The sequence below is a fragment of the Botryllus schlosseri genome, chromosome 5, assembly GCF_051294905.1.
Source record: "Botryllus schlosseri isolate E-star chromosome 5, Bs_hap1, whole genome shotgun sequence".
Taxonomy (NCBI): domain Eukaryota; kingdom Metazoa; phylum Chordata; class Ascidiacea; order Stolidobranchia; family Styelidae; genus Botryllus; species Botryllus schlosseri.
The window spans coordinates 21,611,657-21,637,081 of NC_137240.1; the positions used below are offsets into that span (position 1 = coordinate 21,611,657).

Here is a 25,425-nt window from a genome sequence, read left to right on the forward strand (position 1 = left end):
GGCCTGCACAATCGCATCTTCATTGGCTTGGTGCTCACGATATTATCTTTGACCTACACAATCGCATCTGCAATAGGCCTACGAACGATATAATCGCTGGCCTAACCATCTCGGACCCATCATGCATTGGCTCCTATCTCTCGATGGCTTGTTGACGATATGCCGTTAAGTGTATTCTAATTAGTGATTCTGAGAGTGACACCGCGAAACTGAATGACATCGAATGTTCGCAAAAATGTGCGTGCGTGCAAGCGTAATTGATTTCCGCTGATGATTAATTCGAAAAAAATAAACCGAAACCCCCTGATTTTATTTCAATCCCCCTACATTTTCGGCTGGCTGCGTGCCTGATCACGTGAATTAGAGCGAGGTATCATGTCGGCATCAATTCCAGTATCAGCTATTCGTCCTTCTAGTACTCCTAACCTAAACATAAGGATGGTCAAAAGGATGTAAAGCCGTTGAAGTTTCCGGCGTACGACCTGTCAACCTTTGGACTCTTTACGAGGCGCCGCTTTCTATTCAGCCCCCTTCTGTGGAAGCTGAAAAGGCATTCAATGAACGTGGACTCTTTGTTACAAAATTCCGGTCCCGGCTACAGGATCTCACAATTGATGCACCTGTGCTTTATAAAGAGGGCATTGCAGAAGCAGTGAACATTAAATTTGCGTGGTTTTTCTCGTATTCGCTCATACTGCGCGCGTAGGTAGGTAGGCTACCCTACAATAACACTGTGTAATGATTTTGCGATCGGTTTTACATGCAGACCTAATGAAATCGATTGTCTCACTTGGCAGTTATTATCCGGTTAACCGGTTAGATAAATTCCAAAATATCCGGATATATCCGTTATCCGGATAGTGAAAATTATTGATATCCGAACTAACCCTAGTATCCATGTCTCATTCTATATAATATTTATACAAAAAAGGCAATGAGCCTGCAACAAGCTCACAGGAAAGTCGTTAAGAATAGTCTAAATGTAGCTGCCGTAGAGAGGGCGTGTCAGCAACAATAGAACGGCGAGAATACTAATATTCCCAAAATCACGAAATCAGCGGCTTGCTGAATATGTGCTTCCAGTAGTTCAACAAGCTCGCTAACGTCAAGGATTCTGTAAGCGCATTGTACGTTGGTGATTTAATAATAAAATGTGACACCTGGCCATTGAATGTTTTAGTGTCAAAACTATGTACGCTAACTATAGGTTTAGAATAGGGGTCACCAACACGCGGCCCGCAAGGTCATATGTTGGGTCCCGCGACCTGATTTAAAATTTCGGAAGGACGCTTGGCGAAGCAGAAATATTGAAATTGATTTCAGTTTAAACATTTTGTTATTGTTGTTGTTCAAAGTATGCTATTCTCCTGTGCCAAATTTCACTATTCCTCATTAGGTAGTACGGCTTTGGCGATGGTAATACCCAGCAAACACCAAATTGCCGTGGGCTATCCGAGCCGGGTCCGAGCCGTGTCCGAGTGTTCGAGTGTCCGCTTGGACATACGGGGGCATATACTAGGCTATCCAGATTTGGAACTGTCCTTTTCGAATATCCAAGAACATACCTCCGGGCCGACATTTAGGAGAGTCCACTCAAATTCCAAATCAAATGTCCGATGGATATCACAATCTGACAGTGTGTGGATATTTCCACGTTGTTTCAGCTAAAAAGTCAACATCTCAAGTTCCTGTGCTGATAAGTGCACATATTTCATCCTTTCAAAATATTTCGAAAGAAAATCGTAGATTTACTCATCAACATTCGGGATGAGAGTCCACTGTAAGTGCGAACCGAAATTCCAATGGATATCATGTTCGGACAATGTGAGGATAGTTCCATTTTGTTTCAGCTAAAAAGTCAATCCCCCAACTCTGACGCTGATATGCACAAATTGCACATATTTCAGGATTTCAAAACATTTCAAGAATATAGTTTGAAAGAAAATCGTCACTTGACGTGATTCTTCAGCGACGTGGCGTATAACCGCATTATGCATGTTGGCATTGAATGGTCAATATATTCCATGTCGGGCCTTCATTTCAAGCTTTTAGGCGTTACGATTTCTATGCCTTTCTAGCTGTCGCGTTACTGTTTCTTCCTGCGGTGAACATTCGCAATTCCCAAAGATATGTGACGAACTTTTCGCGTGTGTCACGTCGTCAGATACGTTTATAGCGTTTTTCGCTCGAATGCGCTCAATAGGTTGGCAGAAATGGCATCTGCGCACAATGAATCTGTATTTCGTTTATGACTTGATCGGGATTATATACTTGACTTGACCGGAATTATATGCTGGTATTGAGGACTTGATGGTATATTTTCTTTCGGACTTTTATTTCGAGCATGTAATAAACTGTACCGTACCTGTACTGTACCGCCATAAAAGGTGTTTAACCAAAGTTCCTGCTCTGAACATCACTAACCATTGTGAACGATCGTCGCGTCGCGGCCTTCGTGGATGGGATTATTAGCGTTTTTCCCTACATGCGCAGTGGCTCAGTGCACACCGTCTCGTGACTCAAATTTTCGTCTGGCAAGTTCAAACTTACTGTCAGCGGCGTGACAAGCATTTGGGAATCTGCTGTGCGCCACTTACCTCGTTGATTACTTATAACTAATGGTTCTAGTTAGCGTAGTCAGTCAATGATACTGTTAGTGTTATAGTCGTACTGTGTATAAAGCGTAAATCGCTACACACAAATATAATTATCTATCTATCTAGTCAGAAGTGGCTTATGCCCACAGCGAAAAAGCGCTTGGTTGGTTATTGAATCCTTATATTATAGCAATGACGCATGTTTGGTGTTGTTTAGAGTTCAGCTCATACTGTTATATATAGTACGTCCTATTATTGCAATCAAACTTGATTTCTTGATCAACATGAAGTAAGAGCTACTGTTCTGTGGTTTAGAACTGGGAATGGAAATGATGGTAGCATTTTGACAGGATTTGATTAAGTTGAACATCCCTACTCAAAATCGTGCTCGCTGGTATTGCAGATATTAATGCTTGGATTCGGAATTGTATTATTGAAGTACTGATATTCAATTCTACCCAGCCCTATTACAGTTATGTCTAAGAGAAATTCAAGAAAAATATATCAAGTAGATTGGGTGCAGAGAAAATGATCTCAAGCTAAAGCAAGAGTGGATAATGGCGGGAGCATTTCGGCCAAGATTGCTGTTCCCGGTTGAATATCGGATCCATCACCACTTGCTGTATTTCGCAATAAAAGACATGAAAAACGATTGTAAGAGGAACGAAAATTTGCTGATGCAGATACCATACAGTCTGCCAACCAGCCCCAAATATCCAATGAAAACCACAGAACAGAACTGGAATAATGCTTATTGAAGATACGGTATCATTCCGCAACCATTTGAGGATGTTGTAGAAATGGAAAGCTTCGTTCGAGAGGTATGGTAAATGATTAGGATATAATTCAGACTTCTGTCTTGTTTGATATAAGTAGAATAAGTATCTTGTAGGCGTTTGCTATTTATCGTTTCCTTGATCGCCCTAGTAATAATTTCGCATAACTTGCTTTTCATAAAAAAATATCCTTGGTATTCTAATGTAGTTAAACCTCGTTATATAGAGTTTTATGGCACATTCATGAAGATGTGTTACCTTATAATTTTTATTCAGGTATCAGCAATGAACCCCCTCAGGGAGTCCACCATGAATGACTGTATGTAAGAAGAATGCTCTATAGCAGTGCTCTTCAACCGGGGTTGTCGTACACCCTAGGGTGTACCAGAATTTACAAAGGGTGTACCACTCGGATGGGGTGTACAGGGGTGTACCAGATCCGAATTATAATGAGCCGATGGCTAGCTATCACAAAGGCAGGTTTATGTCTCAGTACAGGTTGACGGACAGGTTATTGAGAAATATGGTACGATTATATCAAGTGTAATACCATAGTGTCCTATATGGTGTCGACACAAGCAAATCGCACGGTTCAATGAAATTGTACACGTCACAGTTTCCATTTGACTACAGGCAATTTGACGGTGATTTTTGACCGACTTGCCGAGCATTAAATTTGATGAATCGGGTATCAATCGAAAGCTGACGCTGTACTGCTTGCAAAAATATAAATTTTATTCCACTCATGGCCCTGGAACCCCCACAATCAGCCCCAAATTATTCATTGTCGAGTAGATTGGCAGTGTGACGCAACAATGCTGTCTGGCGCAACGAGAGACTAGCTCAAGAGCAAGGATGCGGCCGAGCGGCGAGAGTGGGATCAGCTGATGTCGCGGCAATAGCAATGTGCAACCGCGCCACAGATAAACGCTGCGCTGTTGATACTTTTTCTATGCGCTTGGTGCAAGCGAGCATACACCATCCTTTCCTTGACTTGTAAAGGTAGAACTGGGTCCACAGAATGTATTAGGGCCCTACCAATTTTCGCGCAATATCCTTCAGCTGATAGAGATATGTAGGGAGATATGTATTGGGGAGAGAGTAGGTAAAGCTACTGCTGCAGAAGCGGTAATTCAGATCAGCGACGATAGCAGTCGCACCAGCCTACTGCGTATCAGGCCTGCACCACCACACCACACACAGTCGATAGTTACACATGGGCTGCAAGAGATGTCAGTAACCTCAGATCGTATGCCGCTATGCACAGTCTATTGTCGCTAATTTGCATCACTGATAACAAAATACTACATTGCATCATTCGAGTGTTGATCGTCGTCGCGAGAGGACGCATTATCGTAGTACCTGTATCGGTAACGTCGATTCAGCCGTATTCGCAAAGACAAGTCAAAGTTTAGGGAAGTGTTTGCAGTTTATCGTCATATCGGTTTCTAGACACTATAGATTCAACAATAACCGCAGCTATACTAAATAAAACCGTGAAATGCCAGGAAGTGGCGGAGCGCATAAGCGTTCCGCAAATTCGGAGTTGAAAGGGCCCGCGTCGAAGGAAATGGCTTCAGATTCAAATAGAGTTAATGGTGATCTTTCGGTAATCATCAAAGGAGTTAAGAAAACTATGCGGCAATGCAATCCATTAACTATTAATAAGGCTCTGTTCAAAGTGCTTGGTGGCAACTACAGTGATATCAGAATACTGCCTTCGGGGGACATTCTAGTCAAATGCGCGAACAGTGATCAGGTCAAGAAATTACTCGCTTGCGATAATTTAGGTACCACGTCGACACCAATCGAGGTTAAAACCGAACGCCATATACCCAGGTAACACGCACACTTGGTGCCCACGTGGTATTTAGGTGGTTTGATGGGGTGATAAAATTAAATGGTTTCATAACATGGTACCCACATCGAGCCCAAGAGGAATTTAGAGTCAATGATAGGCCCGGAAATACCACACTAAGCCCACATAGATCCCGTCACTAAATGCACTCGTTTATATCTACTAATTTTACCTCATGAAGTCTTTTACGCAACAAATATATGTGAATAAATAATTTATGCCTGTGATTTTCGTCAATGAAGATGTGTCGATATCTCACACCGTTCCCACATTGGACCCACAAGTTTCCCGTCGATAGCTATATTTTTCCCACAGCAGGATTTTTTCGTCCGTTGTAAGGCACACTTATTGGATTTATTATTTCGCAATGATAGTCGGTGGAACATTGCGACTTGGACTCCGTCACAAAGACACCTTCCTATCTTTTCACTGTATCGCAGTTTTGTGGTGATTTGAAATGATGAGATTCTTTAATAATAAACTGAAGGAGACCATTATCCTTTCTCTATATGAATTGAATAGTAGATAAATTTACCGTATGCGACACAAAAGTGAACTAAAACGCACGCCGGGAGTGACTCGAATTGTTCACACAATTGCGATGTTTTACAGTTGCGAGTATGTTTGTGAATAAGTCCCCGACTCCCAATGAAAGAAAACTTCTTCTAGTCGCTCCAGGGATCACTCAGTCGTGACAAGTGAGCCAATCATATGCAAGCTCGCGAGTTCTCATGTGAGAGACACCGCCGCGATTCTTGGCGAGTCGAGTGGCGTGTGTTGAAATCAATAATGGCGGCTTCACGAGTGTGGACTGTCTGCGTAAGACAACTATTGCAGTGCGGCGAGATATGTCAGCTCAGATGATGCGTATGGATAATTATATCAATCGTTCGTTTGGATGATGAAGATTGAGTTTGTCAAAGGGATATTAAGTGGCAATTAGTGTAGTCATCAGGAACGTACGGATATTAGGCACCACTCGTCTCTGGCCTCAAAAACAGATTTGTGTGTAGATTTATCTGTAGTAGGTAATACTGTAGCGCGCCATTGCGGCTGTTGAACAGCCCTACCCGCAATGCGAGCGGTAAAGTTAGTGAAACTGATCTCAGCCTAATGCTATATACGATCATTGGTTTCGAAAATCTAAAATTTAATATTTTATATTTTGTTTTAGCGCTCGTTGATAAATTGGGATTCGCACCAATGATAGGCCACGGCAGTCTAAGTGTATGATTGTGGGTATCCCTAAAAGACGGAGAAGCGGGTTGCTCTACACGTAATATTACAATTTGCAAAGTAGGCCTAGTCCGATCACCGATCGGATCTTTGCGTCACGCCCAACTAGATAATTTCGGATTCACGATGCACGATTAGGGTGTATTATCTATTTTTTAAATGTCCTAGTTGAATTAATACGCTAGGCGCGTCCATCTAAAATGCGCAAGCGCCACAGTTTTGTTTTGCTTTTCAGCAGCAATGCGTTTTGCCGCTTATTTTTTGTACATTGCACAGCATTCGTTGTATGCCACCGGCGGCGGTGGGCGAATTGTCTCGCTGTTATCATTGTAACTTCCACGAGCTCGTGAGTAATGAAATAAGTAGAGATCGGCTGATCAATTATTTGGATTATTGCATAGCAATGTAAGCACTCAAATACCACAATGACGCCAGTGTGAAACCACGCAGACATTTACATCTGATCACGCCAATTATTAAAATATGAGTTGTTTTGAAAGCTTTGAACTTGATGACTTTATCATCTTATAACTTGCATGTGCAAAAAAATGCGCAACCCACATCCACAGTGTGGGGTGCAGATTTTAAAAACGATTATTTTGATATCATGTTTTTGCAAGCTTGGTGTCAAGATTCTCCTCCGTTTTGTGCGGGACAATATGTAGGCCGATATTGTATTGATCCTGACTTCATACTTCGTGTTATCATTAACAGGTCCATAATCATAATGACACAACGACTATATTTTGTTGTTGAATTTATTAATTACGATAACTCGGCAGCTTTCGTACCAGAGACATGGGTTGTGGGAAAAAAGAGGTGCTTCTGGCCGCCCGCAAAATTGTCAAGCAAAGTTAACAACCTGCTGAAAAATTTTACGGATCCTAAAGAGACCTGGCCAGTGGCCATCATACGCGATCAAAATTATAGCCGAAGCTAGTATGTTGTTTTCAAGTTTCGAGTAGGCTAATCTTTACGTTTTTTGTATATTTTCTAGCTTCGTTTGAAGAAGCGGAAAAGAAAAGGGACCGGTCACTGCACCAGACAGATCCAGAGATTTCAGAATCGTGTGATGGACTGCCTGCTAAACGGATGTGAGTAAATCTTTTGTTAATTGAATCGGAAGGCAATGCTTGCAACCATCGGCGCCGACTTACGACGTGGCGCAGCCACCTCGTGACCATATTTACGAGGTGGCGGCCACCTCGTACAAAATGCTCAAACGCCCAAGTGATTTGTGACCAGTAATTAGTAATAAGGCGAATCGATGCGTCCTCGTTAGAGACGTCTTCGATTTCGATACGCGCGTGTGCCAGGCACGTAGACACGGGGGTTTCGGGGGTCGAACTTTCCTATTTGAAAAGCGAAACCACGTCATGTTGAAATGATCATTCTAATTTTATAATTCAGTTGCAATTCAATAATTGTGTGATCAGTGTTCCGCGCGGCGGATTTGCGAGAAACGTGTTGTCAATTAGCGAGAAGAATCTGTGATGATCTTCCGCTGAGATGGTCGCGAAATAGGGTCATTCATTCTCGTGCGCGTGGCAATCGTCGCTAGCCTGATTTATCGCGTCTCGATCAAGCCTGGTTCAGCAGGCTTCAACAATCGCATCTGCCATAGGCCCAGTTTACGCTATATCATCGCTTAACTGCGCAATCGTATCTGAATAGTGCATTAGCGGCTTCGGCCTGGTGTGCACGATATCATCGCTGGCCTAGACAATAGCATCTGCAATAGACCTGGAGTGAAAGATATCATTGCTGGCCTATGGCCTAACTATCGGGCCTAGCATGATTTGGCCCCTATCTCTCGCTGGTTTCGAGACAATGCGGTCAAGTTCACGCTGATTAGTGATTGCTTTATGCCATATTGAGTAAAAAGCGACATCGCGAAACTGAATGACATCAAATCGCTGCAAACAAACTTTAACGTGCGAAATTGATTCCCACTAATATACTTGAACGTAACGACCAGAAGATGTGTATCATGTCCCGAGTTCTGAAAATACGACAAAGGTTTGAAATAGGTGCAATCAAGTTTGGCCATTTTGATTTGCGAAAACTGTAGCCGAGACTGCGTAATACGCGCGCGTACTTAATTGTTCACCAGAGATAGTGACGCGCTAATTGACAGCACTCCCGGAATCTTTGGCAAGCTTATCATACGCCTAAAATCGCCGGTACGAAGAGATTATATGATCGCCATTTACACATGTACTTGACCCTAATTGAATTGATGCTATATTGGTAAATTTGAAAAAAATCCAAATCCCCCTAATTTTCGACTGGCCACGCGCATAGCGTGTGCTGAGAAGCACCATCCTAGATCTGCTCTGCCGACCAGGCGCCCAAATATACGTTCTGCTTTTCTGAAATCTAAATTATGTGCACCCATATTCGTTTTAAAAAAACCATTCATGAGCTAGCTAGCTTGATGATAGGTAATCGGAGCGCGAAATTGGAGGGTGTGTTGGTGTACGCCTGCAAATTGGAATTCATTTCTGCGCTGATTCGTTTCTCTAACAAGGCTTTGCCAGTGACATTAATCGGAAAATGCAGCAATACAGCTTAAACACCGATATAATGAGAAAACAATTGTCGCGACGAAAGCTACTCAATATGGTGTCACACTCAAAACCGATTCGTGGTGATACTGATTAATTAGATTACACGCTTTCTCATTTGCCATCATCCATATTTCTTGTTATCTACTTGATACATTCGTACTACGAAATTGTCGCACAAAGTCATTTTTCGCTCATCTATTTTGTGAATGTCGCCGGTGCCGACAACTATTTTACTTGAAGGATATTATAGTTATTGCTAGACAGTATTTTCAAAATTTGATTTGTAAATTAGTATGAAGTAAAGTATTTTAGGACAGATATATTGGCACCATGGGAAAAATATGAATTTGTAATCGGTCGAAATTGGTGACGATCTAATTATAGTTCGTTTTTTCTACAGTCTTGCTGTATTTTAGGTTTCTCAGTCAAAAAGCCTACCAGCATAGACGGACAAAGCAATCGATCGCTCCACTCTCTCGACGACGATGAAATAGACGCTGGGGAGGACGTGCCCGACTGCTTGGATGGCGAACCAGATAAATCTCTCGATGACAGTGAAATTGACATTGGTGAGGATATACCAACCTCCGTCAAATCCACTCCAAATCACAGTCGCGGTGTGTATGATTTTTATTTCCGCAGTATATAAAAAATTAAAACTATCATTTTTATCTTACAGGCATATCAGCTCAATTGCAAGCCAGCATGGATGTTGCATTGCGAGCCATGGATGCTAGATTGCAAGCTACATTGAAAGCTACATTGAAAACCATGGGTCATAAAGTCCTTAACGTTCAACAAGACATCAAGCAAATGTCAAAGAGTGTTTACAAAACAGAAAGAAACATGGACTTGATTCTGGCACACTTCAAAGTGTCTCTGCCTACAGAACTCCCTGCCGCGTTTCCAATTAAAGATGGCGAGGAACTCAAACAGATGGATCAGCTTGTAAAAAGTGATTCTGGAGTATTTGAACAAATTGTAAAAAATACCCCTGCCAATTAAGGTGCAGGCGCGTACTAATCTGCACTTTCTTATAGGTGAAGGCTCTTATCGGTGTTGGTGGAAATACTACTGACGAATTCATAAGGCGGACAATGCCAAGACTAATGAAAAATGAATTTGCAAATTGCTGCAGTGTTTTCGGAAGAAAGGATGACAAAATCTGTCTGAAAGATACAGTAATTTTTAATAGTGTTTTTGGTATGTTGCTCGATAGAATTTGAAGTATTTTATTCAGTTATGGACTGATTTATCTTGAACAGCTGCAGTCAAGATGAACTTGGCCACAAAAAAATGCACCGAAAAGGACGTTGAAAGCTCCATTCGAAAATGGCTTCAGAACTCCAGAGATCGTGCCGGCGGTTCAAGGTACGGACAAAAGAGGAGTCAAGAGTGCCACAATGCCACAATCTGAAGCATTGGGGTTACCTTCAACCAGAAAAGCGCGGCGTATTCATAATATCAATCGTTTCATTTAACTGTGAGCACGCAAAGAGTGTTCCGATTGTATGATAATCCAAGCTACCTCGGCTGTGTGGCTATTGCACTCTGGACGTTTCTGTGCCAGGATATACCAAGACATTGAAATATTGCCGGAGGTGCTCAAGTAGGAGTTATGCATTACCAAATTTGAAGTGGAAGGAGCAATTTCCAAGACATGTAAAAACTATTTCAGGTGGAAGTACAAAATGAATTGAGTAGTATCAGAGAGTAGACTTTTTTCAATGGATTCCATAATCTAGCAGTTAATCGGGGAGGCTAATTTCGAAATATGTATCTCTGTAGGCTAATTCAAAATGACTAATTTATGCGTCCACTATAGATAAAGAGGCTTTTTCGTGCTGTTGTTTAAACAAACTTATCCTGAAACTACTAGCCACCTTTCAAAATCCTAATTGTAAAGAATAAGTTGTCAGTTTTTCGTAAACTGTTCACAGTGTTCAAGTAGAAGTTGGAGTAGTCTACACATAGTTGCTTGAGTAAGTGGTGCAAGTAGGTAAAACCTATTGAAGAATTCTGAAAGAGTAGGTGAGTGCAGTCGTGTAATTTCCTTGCCGAGTCATATCTTGATGGAAACCTCCCAAATGTACGAATGTTACATTGAATATATTGGATGGTTTTCTGTAGCCGATGTTGATGCTTATTTATTTGCACTGAGAAATTCTGCGTATCTGTTGTGAAACTAATAACATACGTCTATCGTTATGTTGAATCGGGGAATTTGAAGTTGGCTCGTCTTGTTAGTTTTAATATCTGCCTTGCACAGAACGACATTATCCTTCCATTAGAATGGTCCACGTGTTAAGTTGAAAAATTTGGGAATGTGTGTGTTGCATTCAAAATTATTCGCACCCAGAAATTCCCTAGGCCTAGAACACAAATTGATAATGAACATCTTTGCACTGTTGAGGGTAAAGAGGAATTGCCCAATACCCATTGCAAACTCTTCACATTCCAAAACTGATCTCGTACCTGCTGCCTCTTCAGATTTTAATTAATGTCATGCCTTGACGTAATCAAGTTTGACTTGCATATTGAGTGACTACGGTAACCGATTTCAATTGATCACTGCTTCATATAAAAATGATTTCTGTTCATATCCTTGCCATGTTTTTTATCATTCTATTCCTTGCTGTATGTGATGCCTTTTGCACATGGTTTTTCAATTTCTTTATCATGCATTACCTTGCTTCATGTGACACTGCCTTTGTACATATTCTTGCCATGTCTTTTAGTATTCTTTTGCTAGATTGCGGTAATTGCTTCTTTTTCAAGTCTTGCCAATTTTGATAATTTTTTCATCGCTGCCTCAAATTACTGCCTCGAATTACTTGAGTGGATCACTCAAATTTTTCAACCAAACGTGCAACACGACAAGGACAAGGGTTTAATGCTCTGCCGTGACCCATACATCTTTGTTTATTTGTTACTACTCACTATCGCCAACTGTACAGTTTCTCTGAATGTATAAATTTTGCAATATACTGATTCGCCCGATGACTGTGTGAATAGATGTTGTTGTATTAGGTTTCGGGGTATGATATTGGTGGATGAGATAGTGCAGAAGTGGGAGACAGGGCTAGTGGTGGATTGCGGCGGCGGGCTGTGGCACCTATCCGGCATCGTGGGGCACCCACGTGGTACCCCACCTAATACCGACAGATATAGCCGCCACAATTTTGTGGTTACCAGGTGGTTTCCCTCGCGGTCACCTGCTATCGACCCACGTTGGTCCCTTGTTGTCCCCAAGTGGCCGTGTTACCTGGGTAGTCAGACCTTCTGAGGTTAAAGGAGTGATAACGAATGTGCCGCTTGAAATGTCGGACGACGAGATTAGAGAAGCGCTAACAGAACAACACGTCACATTCGTGCGGCGATTCTCTTACAAATCCGATGACGAGGTTAAATATAACAAATCGGTCTTACTGTGTTTCGCGTCTACAATTCTGCCCACTGTAGTGAGGATTGGATACATGCAATTTCGAACACGGGTTTACAATCCGCCACCCGTGAGATGTTTTAATTGTAACAGATTTGGTCACAAGTCGAAGCATTGCCGCAGTGCTCAACGTTGTGCGAAATGTGGGAGTCGACATGACGCTGATAAATGCGAGAATAATCCATGGTGTGTGAATTGTGGAGAGTCTCATTCGGCTCGTTACACGGGCTGCCCGAGATACCGCCAGGAAGCTAGAATCCAAGTAATCATGGCTAAAACGGGGGTCAATTATTGGAGCGCCAGACAGACACAGCAACAGAATACTGAAAGTCTTCAGCCCTTCTCGCCTACCGAATTTCCGCCCTTGCCTAAGTCACTCCATGTCAGTAGTGCAGGCAGCGCCGAACAAAGTAATTCCATAACGCTAGTGCTGGTGTCGCACCTACCAATGAAAATAGTTCGCGCAGTCCTTGTCCAAGTTCCGATGGCAATCTGGTAACCATCCCTCTGGCATCATTATTCAATTTTATAGCGGAAGTCATCAAAAACACAATAGTCAGTTTTGGAGCAGGTCAAGAGGTACGCATAGACGAAATTATTGCAAAATCGGCCGGTGAAAAGCTAGGAATATCGGTGCCAAAAAATTGTTTTGGTGATCAGGCGACTCAAAACTATGAAATGTCGAGGGTATCATCGAACTGTGAAAACCCGATGGATCTATCGGCTGGTAAAGAGAGAACCAACAACCAATCCGCACATGATCATGATCATGGTGACAACATTGTCCTCGAGCATACACCGACATCTTCAATATAGTGCAATGGAACTGTCGAGGCTTGTATCGTAAACTTAACGAATTGAAACATTTTCTCGAAAATTGTATGTTGGAAGCGCCCGAGATCATAGCCTTACAGGAAACACACTTGATTAGCCGATATGTTCCGAAAATTCCTGGGTTTAATTTAATACGCAAAGACCGCAACATCCACGGCGGGGGAGTTTGTTTGTTCGTGAAAGAAAATATACGCCACCACGAAATCGAAGTTCCCAATATTTCCCCGATAGAGGCGCAACTCATAAAGTTGGATGAAATCGCCATCATGAATATCTACATACCACCCAATAAAGCAGTCTCTCTGCAGCTTATGAAAACGTGTTTCTCTTTCTGTGACTCTAAATTCGTGGCGGTGGGCGACTTCAATGCACACCACTCCTTGTGGGGTGCTAAGGATGGTAATCGGTATGGAAAACATCTGTATGAGGTATTAGACGACAAAGATTTGGTAGTCATAAACACCAATATAGGAACAAGACTAAACATATCGTATGACGCTGGCGCAACATCACTGCTTGATTTAACAATTGCTTCCAAAGACATAGGACACAAGATTGAGACAGTGGTCACGGATCATCTTCTAGGAAGTGACCATTTTTTGATCTTCAATCATATTTCGATCTCAGCAAATGTGACGGCGCAACATTGTGAATCTTGGGCTATACACAAAGCAAAGTGGTCCGAATTTCGATGGTCAGCTAATCGGAATCTCTCTCTGTTGTGCAATAAAGAGCACGTGACAATACAAGACATCACAGAAGCAATAATCGCAGCAGCTCGAATCAGTATTCCAGTCACAAAACCACATAGAAAATGTAGCATTCCCTTGTGGAATGAAGCGTGTGCCCGAGCTATCCGTCTGAAACGGGCTGCTTATTTGAAAATGAAGACCTCGTTTCACATTGACCTTGTTATAGCGTTCAAAAAGCAGAGAGCGGAAACTAGAAGAGTGATACAATCCGCTAAAATGTCCAGCTGGGAATCATTTTGCTTATCTCTGAACAATACAACAAAGTTATCCAAGGTCTGGAGAGCCGTCCGATCGATGTCCGGATCCAGATCATGGAATACGATTAGTAGTCTTACATCTGGAATTCGCATACTTACAAGCAATAAGGACAAAGCAAATGCATTAGCGTGTAGATTCGCCTCATTCAGTAGCGATGATAACGTCGATTCTGAATCTGTGGCCAGACGGAAAGCATTCGAAAGAGAAACGCTTCAACCGATATTGGTACAAACCGATCAAGCTTCAGACATGAATAATCCCTTCACAATGAGGGAATTGAAGAAAGCGCTGAAAGCGAAAAAAAGTGCATCTCCGGGACCAGACGGCGTATGTTATCAGATGATCAACAATCTGGACGAACTCTGTCTCGACCGTATGCTTTCATCGTTCAACGCTACGTGGAGTAATGGAAACTGTCCTGCCAGCTGGCGTCACTCAACAGTCATACCGTTACTAAAAAGAAACAAAAAACCTAGTGATCCGGACTCTTATCGCCCAATATCCCTAACAAGTAATATGTGTAAAATAATGGAAAGGATGATATCTAATAGACTACGTTGGTGGCTAGAGAGTACAAAACAGATTTCGCCAGTTCAATGCGGCTATAGGACTAAACGCTCTACCACAGATTGTATTTTAGCCCTGCATGACGATATCTACAAAGGCATTTGGAACAAACGATCTACAGTTGGAGCTTTTCTAGACTTGGAAAAAGCTTACGACACCGTTTGGAGAGAAGGCGTCATCTTCAAGCTCCACAAACTGGGCATCTCTGGTAACATGCTGAGATGGATTTATTCATTCATCTGTAACCGTACTTTCCAAGTTCGGGTAGGTGACAGCTTATCCGATTCGTTTTCCTTAGATAATGGGATTCCACAAGGCAGTGTTCTCAGTCCGATAATTTTTACGGTTATGATGAATGACCTCCCCGATGTAATCGATACTAGTATCAATCTATTTGCGGATGACGCTTGCCTATGGGAAACTGGCTTAGATGTAATGACAATCTCGTCAAAATTGCAGAACTCGTTAATCAACCTTTATCAATGGTGTAAAAAATGGGGTTTGCGGGTCAATGTCAAGAAGTCTGCTGCAATAATATTCACTAAACGTAGAAAACTACCACCTGTTCAATTTTCAATAGGTATGACAGAACTACCAATAAAGAAAAGTTGTAAATACTTGGGAATTATTTTCGATTCTAAACTGACTTATCGTTTGCACAAAGATGCTGTTGTCGAAAAATGCCTAAAAAGAATGAACTTACTACGTATGCTCAGCGGCACAACATGGGGTGCCTCCACGCCTTGCCTGCTAGCGGTCTACAGATCTATGATCCGATCGGTAATCGAGTACGGATTCGAAGTGTATTTGTTTTCACCCTTATATGTTATGAATTCGATCCAAAAAATTCAGAATACCGCTCTACGGATATGCAACGGGGCAATGAAGAGTACTCCAGCCTTCGCTCTTCAACATTACTGCGCTGAACCACCCATACCAATAAGGCATCTGCAAGCATGCTACAATTATCGAACTGTTATAGCGTCATTGCCGAACCACCCGTGCGCAACAGTAATTGATGATTCTTGGCACGAAATTTTCCCGGACTCGACGCTATTTATGACCTTTAATATGAAAACTAGAAATGCGAATCTCATGCAAATTAATCTACAGAACCAAGTAGTAGTTCCTCTCCCGCCATGGCAGGAAATATGTTGTCGAATAGATTTGCACTTAAAATCAAGAAATGTAAAGTCTGACCTACCCACAATTGCCATGTCAAAGTGTAATCGTTACATCACAGAAATGTACTCGAACCATGTCAAAATATATACCGATGGGTCAAAAACTATTCATCAATGTGGTGCAGCCTTCGTAGTCGAAGAAATTCAGTTTTCTCACAGCGAATCTCTTAGTAAATATTCATCAGTATTCTCATCCGAATTAGTTGCAATTCTGCGTGGCTTAACCTGGGCAAAAGAAAATCTAGGTTCTCGAAAACTCGCCATCCTATCGGACAGTCAAAGTGCCCTTACAGCCATTACCGCCGGCTCTACTAATAACAAACTAATATATGATATTATTCAGTTGTGCGCAGATCTCGTCAGAAAAGGAGTGGAGACAAATTTGATATGGATCCCTGGCCACATGGGAATTGGGCAAAATGAAACGGCTGACGAACTAGCAAGAGCGGCTGCATCCACGGATCACGCAGATGACATTGGAGAATCGGTCGAACTGTCTGTTCATAGCATCCATATGCCGCGAGAAATGGATTGAATACTTCAACTCGTCACATGACGGGTCAGCATATTACAGAATACACGCACCCATCACAGAAATTCCTGCGCCGCTGAATTTTTCACGAAGGCACTCCTCGATAATCCTGAGGTTGAAATCGGGTCATTGTCGGCTGAATTCGCATCTTTATCGTATAAAGTGCCACGAAGATGGCCTGTGTCGCACGTGCATGGCCGAAGAGACCGTCGAACACTTTCTGATTGAGTGCCCAGTATATGCTTCTCAGAGACAATATTTGAAGAGTGCGGCAAGACGGAACCATGTCGACATGACAGTACGGGCCCTATTATCCAGTCCATATACAATTCAGACTGTTATTGAATTCGTATTAGCCACCCGATTAATCTAATTTTTGCGGATATAATATTTTCGACGTGGTCTAGTGCACAAGACCTTAGTAGTTAAGCACCATAAACCCCACATACAACAACTACATTGCAAATGTATGGAGAAATATTAGACATAAAATCGGCATTTTAAAACGAAAGGGTTTCGATTTCAACATGGAAGCTGTTTCGACCCTGGCTGGCTACGTCACTTCATTTATGTGCATTGCGGTATTTATTAGTCGGGTGGAAGTACCGATTCAAGAAGTCTGAGCTATCACGGCGGTTTCCTCAAAAATCATTAAAAGACATATGACTTGCTGAACACGTTTGTTAACTGCATAGTTTCCAACACCAAACAGAACCATTGGTCTATTACCGACGGCCAAATGAATAGGAGAAATATTTGCTTATGACATCACAATCAAGCCGTGTACAGTATTATACTTGAGATAACATCGTACCATATTGCTCATTAACCTGTGCGTGAACCTGTACTGACCCATAAACCTGCATTTGCGATAGCTAGCCATCGGCTAATTGTAATTCGGATCTGGTACACCCCTGTACACCCCATCCGAGTGGTACACCCTTTGCAAATTGTGGTACACCCCAGGGTGTACGACAACCCCGGTTGAAGAGCACTGCATTACGCAGAGGGGATAATGGTTATATTGCGTAACCGTACTCATATATTATCCCGTGTTTTACCTGCGTGTTGGTTTATTCGTTTTCGTGGTTGTTAATTTTGTGTGAAGAGTAGTTTATTCGTAAAGTATATCACCATAATTCAGACTGTACAAACTACCCATTAGGTTAGTTGAAGGTCAACCAACTAACGGTTTCTTGAGTAGTTCTAGAGTAGTTCTAGTTGCTGATTTTGAAAATTGAGTAGTTCTAATTCTAGTCGCACATTTGAAAAAAATAATAGTGGCCGAACGTCTAGAAAACACCTGTCGTCGTTTCGTGCGAATTGAGATGCCGCTGTTCTATTGAATGATGTATGTTGTACTGTACAGTACAGCTATAGGCGCCGAGTTACGGGATGTTATGACGTGGCGTTACATTGTGCACACATTGGTTTCGCGTTCAACCCCTGACCCCCCGGGCTACGCGCCTGAGTAAATGAATAGTATATAATAGAGAATTGTTTGATGTAATACTACACATGGAATATGGTATCTTGTGATCGTTTACTGTTCATCATCTCTCTGTTTGTCTCAGTAATAATTTTGCAATTGCTTGCTTCGCTACAATACGCTTGGTTTTTCTGATACAGTAAGCCATTCCACATGGGTTTTATGACATTGTCGTAATGTGAAAACTTGTCATATTTTTCCAGGCGAAACCAATGACTCCCGTTGTTGTCGCATTCATATGGAAAATTGTACCGAAGAGTTGCAACTGATTGAGTTTGGAGCGAATTCTCTTCGAAAGCCAGAAAGGAAAAGAAAAGAGCTCTGAGTAAACTGAGTCTATACCAAATCATCGTAAGTTGAACATGTGAATATGTCAAGCCGTCTCAAAATTGTTTCACACAATCTCAAATTTAGGGGCTTGCTGTAATATTCATTGGTGGGCTGAGATAATGGGTAGTGTGGAACCCTGCTATGTTGCACTGGTTCTTGGTGTATCTATTTTGTCAATGCCGCCAATGCGGAATACTACTCCAGTTGATTAGCATTAGAATTACACTCTAAATATTTTTCCGTTGGTGACAACGCCAAAGAGAACGCGTTGCACGTAAAAAAAAAGAACACCTGAATAGCCGTTGATGTTGTGGTTTTGTGTTGTGGCATGTGGTGTTGTCTCATATAGACGTTTCCTAGGCACCATGTAAAAACTGCCGATTTTGAAGGTGGATATACAAAAATCACCCTAAAGGTGAAATCCTATTTACACCCTATTGAGCTGAAAAATCCAGAATATTTCTCTGGCATTCGGACCATTATTGCTAGCCTCGAAGATTCCGCCAGCGCTACCCAGCTACTTTGTATGCTAAGCGTATAGAGCAATGTCAACCATTACTGCATAGTGCACATATTAAATCCATTTGAATACTGCAGTATATAAAGCCCACTTACTACTAAAGCTACAAACCACAAATCAATATATACGGCTGTCTGAGTCAAATTATAGTATTTGTGGTGAGTGTGAGACCACCACACGCATATCAGAGAAAATTAGCAAGGTGCTGCGAATTGGTTGTTGTGGTGATAAAAACATATATTTGATGAATTAGAAGTGGCACTTAATAGAATAAGATCAAAGTGGTACCACCAAATGTACATGTGCAGCAGGGGATTGTCAGTCGTAAGAGCGATTACTAGCTGATCTGGCGTTGTCGACTCAGACCCCACCGCTTGCATGCAGCATTGAAAAATCTTTCATGTGATAATGAAACCATCGTATTCAAAATCAAATACAATATCAGACTATCATGTGAAAATCAGTGATAAGACGAAGCATGAAAAAATTGATAATAAAAGCGAACAATGCACAATAAATCAGGAATTCTGGCATGGCACTATTGCGCAATTTACGCACAGCATGAAATAATTAAGGCTTGCAATGTAACCATTGATTATAATAAAATGGAAGTCAACAATATGATGCACAATGAAACAGGGCCACGGCAGTACTGAAAAATTATTACTTACTCAAGACGCACATCTCCGAACTTATAAGCGCAAGATATTTATATAGTTTACAGTGTAACCATCAAGTCAAGTCAATGATTAAATGCAAGGCAACGAAGTAATGCACAGTAAAACAGGACCACTGCAATAGTATAAATCAATATTTTTGGCATAGTTACTTGACAGTTCAAATACCTTAACGTAACTTTCAACCAGATGTGGCCAGCAAGAAAAATTCACCTCATCTAAATTAGATTAGAATTTTAACAAGATTAGATTTTTTCAACTCAAATTAGAATTACAGCTACAAGGTTAGTTTTCAAAATTAACTAGAATTAGAACTACAATGTTTTAAAAATTAACTTACAATTACTGAATTTGTGAAAACTTGGAAATTCGATGAAGTTCAGTTCCTATCACGTCAGAGTTCATGCTCGAACACATGAAAACGGCAAATATCTGTACAAGCTCAGCTCGATAGACGCTATGTAGTTCTTTTGTAGAATTTTCAGGAAAATATACCAAAAAATAGAATTATCATGTTGTCTAGTTGTTCATGTCTACTTTTAACAGGATAAAATGGTCATAGTTTACGATGAAACATTGTAAATGAACGAACGAATGTCCAATAATCCAGCCTTTGATTCCATTTTGATGCCTGGCGCCGACCAGATGCGGTGGATCATTCTTCTTACTTATGGTATCTTGTGAGCCTGAAACAGACATATTTTTATAAGTGATTGGTATGACAAGTCTTTGCAACATTTTTTCAACAGCTGCCAGCAGCTTCCCATCCTATCCTCTTTGATTTCCATAACCAAGAGGTATGTAACGGTATTAGCTGCACCTCAATGTTATCTATGATGCAACAGTTGACCTGCCAGCTGGACGTTCAACAACCCCAATAAAGCACGACAGTGCCCAACCAAATTAGAAGTGAAAGTATCAATTGGATTTTGGTCAAACCACCACAAACAGTAATGTTTTCTTGAGATAGCTCAGTTAGTTCGAACTGTGTGTTTATAAAAGTACATTCGCTCCTTTCTAAGAAGCGATAACGTTGACGCAAGTTGAAATGACAGACTAAGGCAGAGATCTCCAGCATGAGATTTTTGTGTGGGTAGCTTCTCATTTTTACTGTAAGAATATTTTATACATTGAATTTCAGCCTAATGAAACTGTAGCAACCAGATTTTAGGGGCGCAGTAATAAATATGTGAGCTGCTGGGTTATACATGCATGAATGCAACTTTGTTCTGCAAATTTTGTTGAAATTCAAGATTTCAGTGAAACAAAAATTGCCCTAATTACAAGGTAAGGACATTCATGACATACACCCGTTAATAGGTCTATCTTTCCTGCTTGGTTGCCATAGTTCATAGTGTTATTCCATGATTTGGGCAATCATATATATTCATTGAATTCGCAGTTGTGTGTACCTGTTTTGACTTGCAAAGCAGATAATCCCGTCTTTTATTGGCGGTTTATTCAGGCTTTCAAAAGTAATGACTGCAATTTCAGTAGCTTCGTCAATCCTGCTGTCACTATCACTGGATTGATACAATTGAATAAAACAGTTATTACTAATGATTAAGCCTGATGTGTTCGTAGTCCTAACGTACCTGAAATGCCACTGTCCAATCTATGTATCCTTCGTTAATAATTCTTTTTCAAATCATCAGTTGTGGTTGTGACAATAGTCTTGGAATCTTCTCTATCCTGATACGAAAAGTAAAACCGTCACGAAACAATAGTACAGGTGGCTGATAACATTAGGCGAGGGCATTATTGACATTTAGACTTGTTCAAAAACCCATGACAAGTTCTGTCTGTAAGTGTGTAGATTTTGCAGTTTGTATCTATGGCTGCAGCCGTTCTGACAATATCAAGGTAAATAAGATTGGGAAAAATGCAATTCTGCATAGCATATACCGGTCACCACGCAACATTACAGTTGGTAGCAGCATTCAACCCACACAAGATGCATTGAATATTTTGAGTCAGCAGTGTAGGAAGATATCACAAGGCAAGAAAATGCAAGTGTATTTCAACATTCACCAGGGCGAGCTAACAGAGCACATGAATGAAATTATCACTGCTGACAAAGTGGTGGCATAAAGCAACAATCATAAGGATTCCCTGTTGTCCTTTGTACACTACATGACCATGGGAAACACCAATTAGTGGTGGACATGCAAGCACTTCTCAGTTTTTACAGGCAGACCTAACCACAAAAACGACCCTCCATTTTACATCAATTTCTAAACCGATTATGATTTGCAACTCTAGAATGACGAAGCGTGCAGGCATGAAGTTGAATATCATGATTCTTGTGTCGTTTAAGCAAATGTTTTCCCTAGCTGATCTGGGCTCTAGTCTATCAAAATTGGTAGAGCCAACAGTGCATTGTTAACGAAATATTATTCTAACAACATACTAAATTATGAAGTAGTAATCTCCACATTAATAGAATACAACTTTGAAATGACAAACTGAAGACTACAGTAGATGGTGACATTTAATCCCGGAGAAGATAAACTGATAATTATACTGTGCAATATGAAAAGGTACCTCAACTCGAACAGATTCATGTGGATTTCAACATTTACCACGGAGAGCTGCTGCTCTGCACTTGAATAAAATCATCACTGCTGACAGAATCAAGCAATTATTCCAAGGATTTTCATGTCAAGTTTCTGCTAATCCACACTTCATGCACAACATTCCCACGGGGAACACTGAAAGGTAGTGGTCATACGATAACTTGTGGGTGTTGGTTTACCTTACCCGAAAAGGACACCAATAACCTTGAACCAACCTCCGCCCTCTCGCGTTTCATAATGAAGTAAGTGAATGATGCAATAGCTGGCCAATTACGTAATTTTCCGTAACAGTAGGACATTAAAGCCTTGATTATGGTAAGTGAATCTTGTACAAATAAAGAACAAACAAACCAAGGTGGCATACAATTTAACATTTACCTTTAAAATTGTCGATAAGCTGCGATACAATTCCACTATTCACCGAGCATCTCTTCAAATCTGCGCTCTCTGTGACTGTCGTTATGTCGTATTGCAATAGAATCAGCAGCGGACTTTCAACTTTCGCCGTAACGATGTCCGCGTTGTGAGAAAATAGAGAAATAGACGCGAAGAAAGAGCAGACACCAAATTTCTCTCGAACCTGATGTTGTTTACGCGATACGGCGTTGCCGCCAACGGGAAAAAAGGCGATACTGTTGTCTCGTATTTAGAGTGTATAGCTACACAATTTTCCCAACTTTTATTCTCAGAGGAAATTGGATTAGAATTATAATAAGAGCATAAACACTTCCCCTTAATTAGGTTGAGGATTAGATTACCGGTACCGCCATTTTGCTCAAATTTTGTTCTTATTAGGGGGGTAGAAACGAAACCCCTCCATTTCAAGTGTTGCGTGCTGCCAATTCGCGAGAATCGACTGCACAGCGGCACGAGATCTCCCACTGATACTGTTATTCATTTGAATGTGAAATGTGGTCATCAGGGCTTTGGAGCAGGCAAAAATTTCAACTGCTCCGGCTCCGGCGCTCTATTTTATCATAACTAAGCTCCGGCTCCGGCTCCGGAGCAGCATTGACACCACTGCTCCGGCTCCAGCTCCGGCTCCGGTAACATAATGTCAAAAACTTATGTATTTTGTATAAACGTTCAATTTTGAATACTTAGTGTTTCAAAGTAATTCCAAACAAAACACCACAATCAACGAACCAAAAACTTTTATTTCAGCACAAAAAGTTTAGAAACCATTCGTACGAAGAAATAGTATCGCCTCTATCAAGTCTTCTTTCATTGAGCATCTCAAATCGGATCGAATGATGCGCAATGCGGAGAAAAGTCTCTCCACACTCACTTGTGTCGGCGGCAAAGCCGTAACAGAGTATGCTACTTTTTACAGTATGTCTGGGTACATGGAAATGGCATCCATGACACTGACTTTGGAAGACATGTCAATATTTTCCATAGTGGATAAAGCATTGGTAAAATCCATTCTGTAACGTTGAAGCGAACTTCCATCTGAAGCATCTGCTTCGGTTTTGCGACGTTTTGCCTGGCGATCAAGAATTTTTTCAAAATCTTCATCTTCTGAGGTGGGTGACGCGTTTGCTGAGTCTCCACAGTTGGTTAGATTTCCAGCTTGTGTCATATTTTCATCTAATATCCTTCCTTCATGATCCTTTATTGATAGAGCAATTTCGAGTAAAGTAGCTTTTCCTTTTGAATATTGCTCATCGTTCAACATTATCCTGTACATCGGGTCAACATATCTTGCTGCAAGCAGGACATCATTGGCGAGAAGCGCCATCTCACGACGCTCCATGGATGTTCGTATTGCATCAGCCAATTTGCCACCAATTTGCGAAAACTGAAAGAGCAACTTTTTCCATTCTTTGAAAAATAACCCTGGTGTCAAATCGGAAGCCTGTAGTTTTTTTGTAGTAAGGAAAGGATGGCGTAGCAACTCTTCCAGTATTTTTACTTCATTCCATTGAGCATCAGACAGTGATACATTTGGGTGTGCAATGTCTACCAAGACAGGTTTTAGTTGAAGAAGGCGTTCAAGCATAAGATATGTGCTACCCCACCTTGTAGCTTGGTCAATAATAGCCCCTTTATTGGTTTTTCTCTTGCATCAATCTTTGGAGATCTTGCAGCTACCACAACCTGACGAATTTTGCCGAGCAGTGAATCTACCTGTCTCATTTTCAAGCCATCGCGGATTGCGAGTTGCAGTGTATGAGCTGCACACCGCATATGCGACATGTATTGAAACTCGGACTGGTATGCAAAAGCCATCGTAGTAATCTCATCTAAAGTTGGGATCCCCTCTACTTCAGCGTAATCTTCATTTTCATCAACGACACAGTCTTCAGACAATTTCTCAACTGCTAGAGTCATGTTGGAAGCATTGTCTGTTACTACTGCCAGTACCTGTTTCTTGGATATATCAAAGTCATTGAGAACATCTTCAACCACCCTTTTGATAAAATCGCTGGAGTGTTGGTTGTCTGTGTCTTTTACTGCTAACGTAGAGATACTGACTTCGTTTCTAGAGTTAACAAACTGAGCATTTACGGCAAAATAGTTGATTCTGTGTCTTGTGCATGCATCCAATTTCAAAAACAAAAATTTATCTCGTAAATCTTCTTTCAATTTGCTCTTCTGCTTCTCGGCTTCACATATAATCATAGTTCTTACACTTGCTAGTGAAACACCAAGTTTCTCAGCCATTTCTCCACGCAAACCTGCGAATGCTGATGAAGAGAAAAGTGTAAGAGCTACGCCGTTATCCACAACCAATTGAATGAGATGACGTTTGAATTTTTCTTTCGTCATCGACACATTGATTTTTTCACTTTCAAAGTATTTTGAAAGCCTTCGTTGTTTATTTGTACCGCTATCTTGAATATCTTCTTTCTTCTTTGGTTGCTCTGCAAGGATAGTTTTGAAAATATCTGGGTGATACCGTTCTATGTGACGTCTCAAATTGAACATTTTTAATCCTAATTTCGCTGCACATATCTCTTCGTTTTTCAGAATCTGGCATATATAACCATCTCCATCCACTCTTTCAAAATAACTGACAACTGAAGATTTCTCGCCTTTCTTACTCATGTCGTTGGTACAATGCTAATAGTTTGAGTTCTGTAAACGTTGGTGTGAAATATTGAAGTTTCAATTCGAACGGAATAGAAAATCAAACCACTAAAGCAAAAGCCTTGTAGCTAGCTACAGTACACACTAAAACCGGGGAGGGCTTGCAGCTCCTTCACTAAGCCACGGAACACTTA

At 41.2% G+C, this 25,425-nt stretch overlaps 1 protein-coding gene, 1 long non-coding RNA gene and 1 pseudogene across 3 annotated transcripts in view; 1 reads left to right on the forward strand and 2 right to left on the reverse strand.

Annotated features, from left to right (window-relative positions):
* LOC145439855 (uncharacterized) overlaps positions 1-12,037 on the forward strand; it is a 366,083-nt gene extending 354,046 nt beyond the window's left edge. The window contains exons 2-7 of one of the 2 annotated variants that reach the window (XM_080317508.1): positions 7,182-7,406; positions 7,465-7,561; positions 9,454-9,654; positions 9,717-10,018; positions 10,078-10,240; positions 10,303-12,037. In XM_080317508.1, the coding sequence (XP_080173634.1) occupies positions 7,540-7,561; positions 9,454-9,654; positions 9,717-10,018; positions 10,078-10,240; positions 10,303-10,454 (840 nt within the window). In that variant the 5' untranslated portion in view covers positions 7,182-7,406; positions 7,465-7,539 and the 3' untranslated portion in view covers positions 10,455-12,037. Of the gene's footprint in view, positions 1-5,670; positions 7,407-7,464; positions 7,562-9,453; positions 9,655-9,716; positions 10,019-10,077; positions 10,241-10,302 lie in introns of those variants that run through there. The other variant, XM_080317509.1, reaches the window with a different exon arrangement.
* A 6,798-nt stretch (positions 12,038-18,835) lies between these two features.
* On the reverse strand, positions 18,836-22,851 carry LOC145439377 (uncharacterized). Its single transcript, XR_013915181.1, has 4 exons — positions 22,577-22,851; positions 21,218-21,314; positions 21,035-21,145; positions 18,836-20,308 (listed from the first exon to the last, which is right to left on the reverse strand). It is a non-coding gene; the product is annotated as an uncharacterized LOC145439377 (long non-coding RNA).
* A 263-nt stretch (positions 22,852-23,114) lies between these two features.
* On the reverse strand, positions 23,115-24,916 carry LOC145439378 (uncharacterized; annotated as a pseudogene).
* Positions 24,917-25,425: the final 509 nt, after the last annotated feature.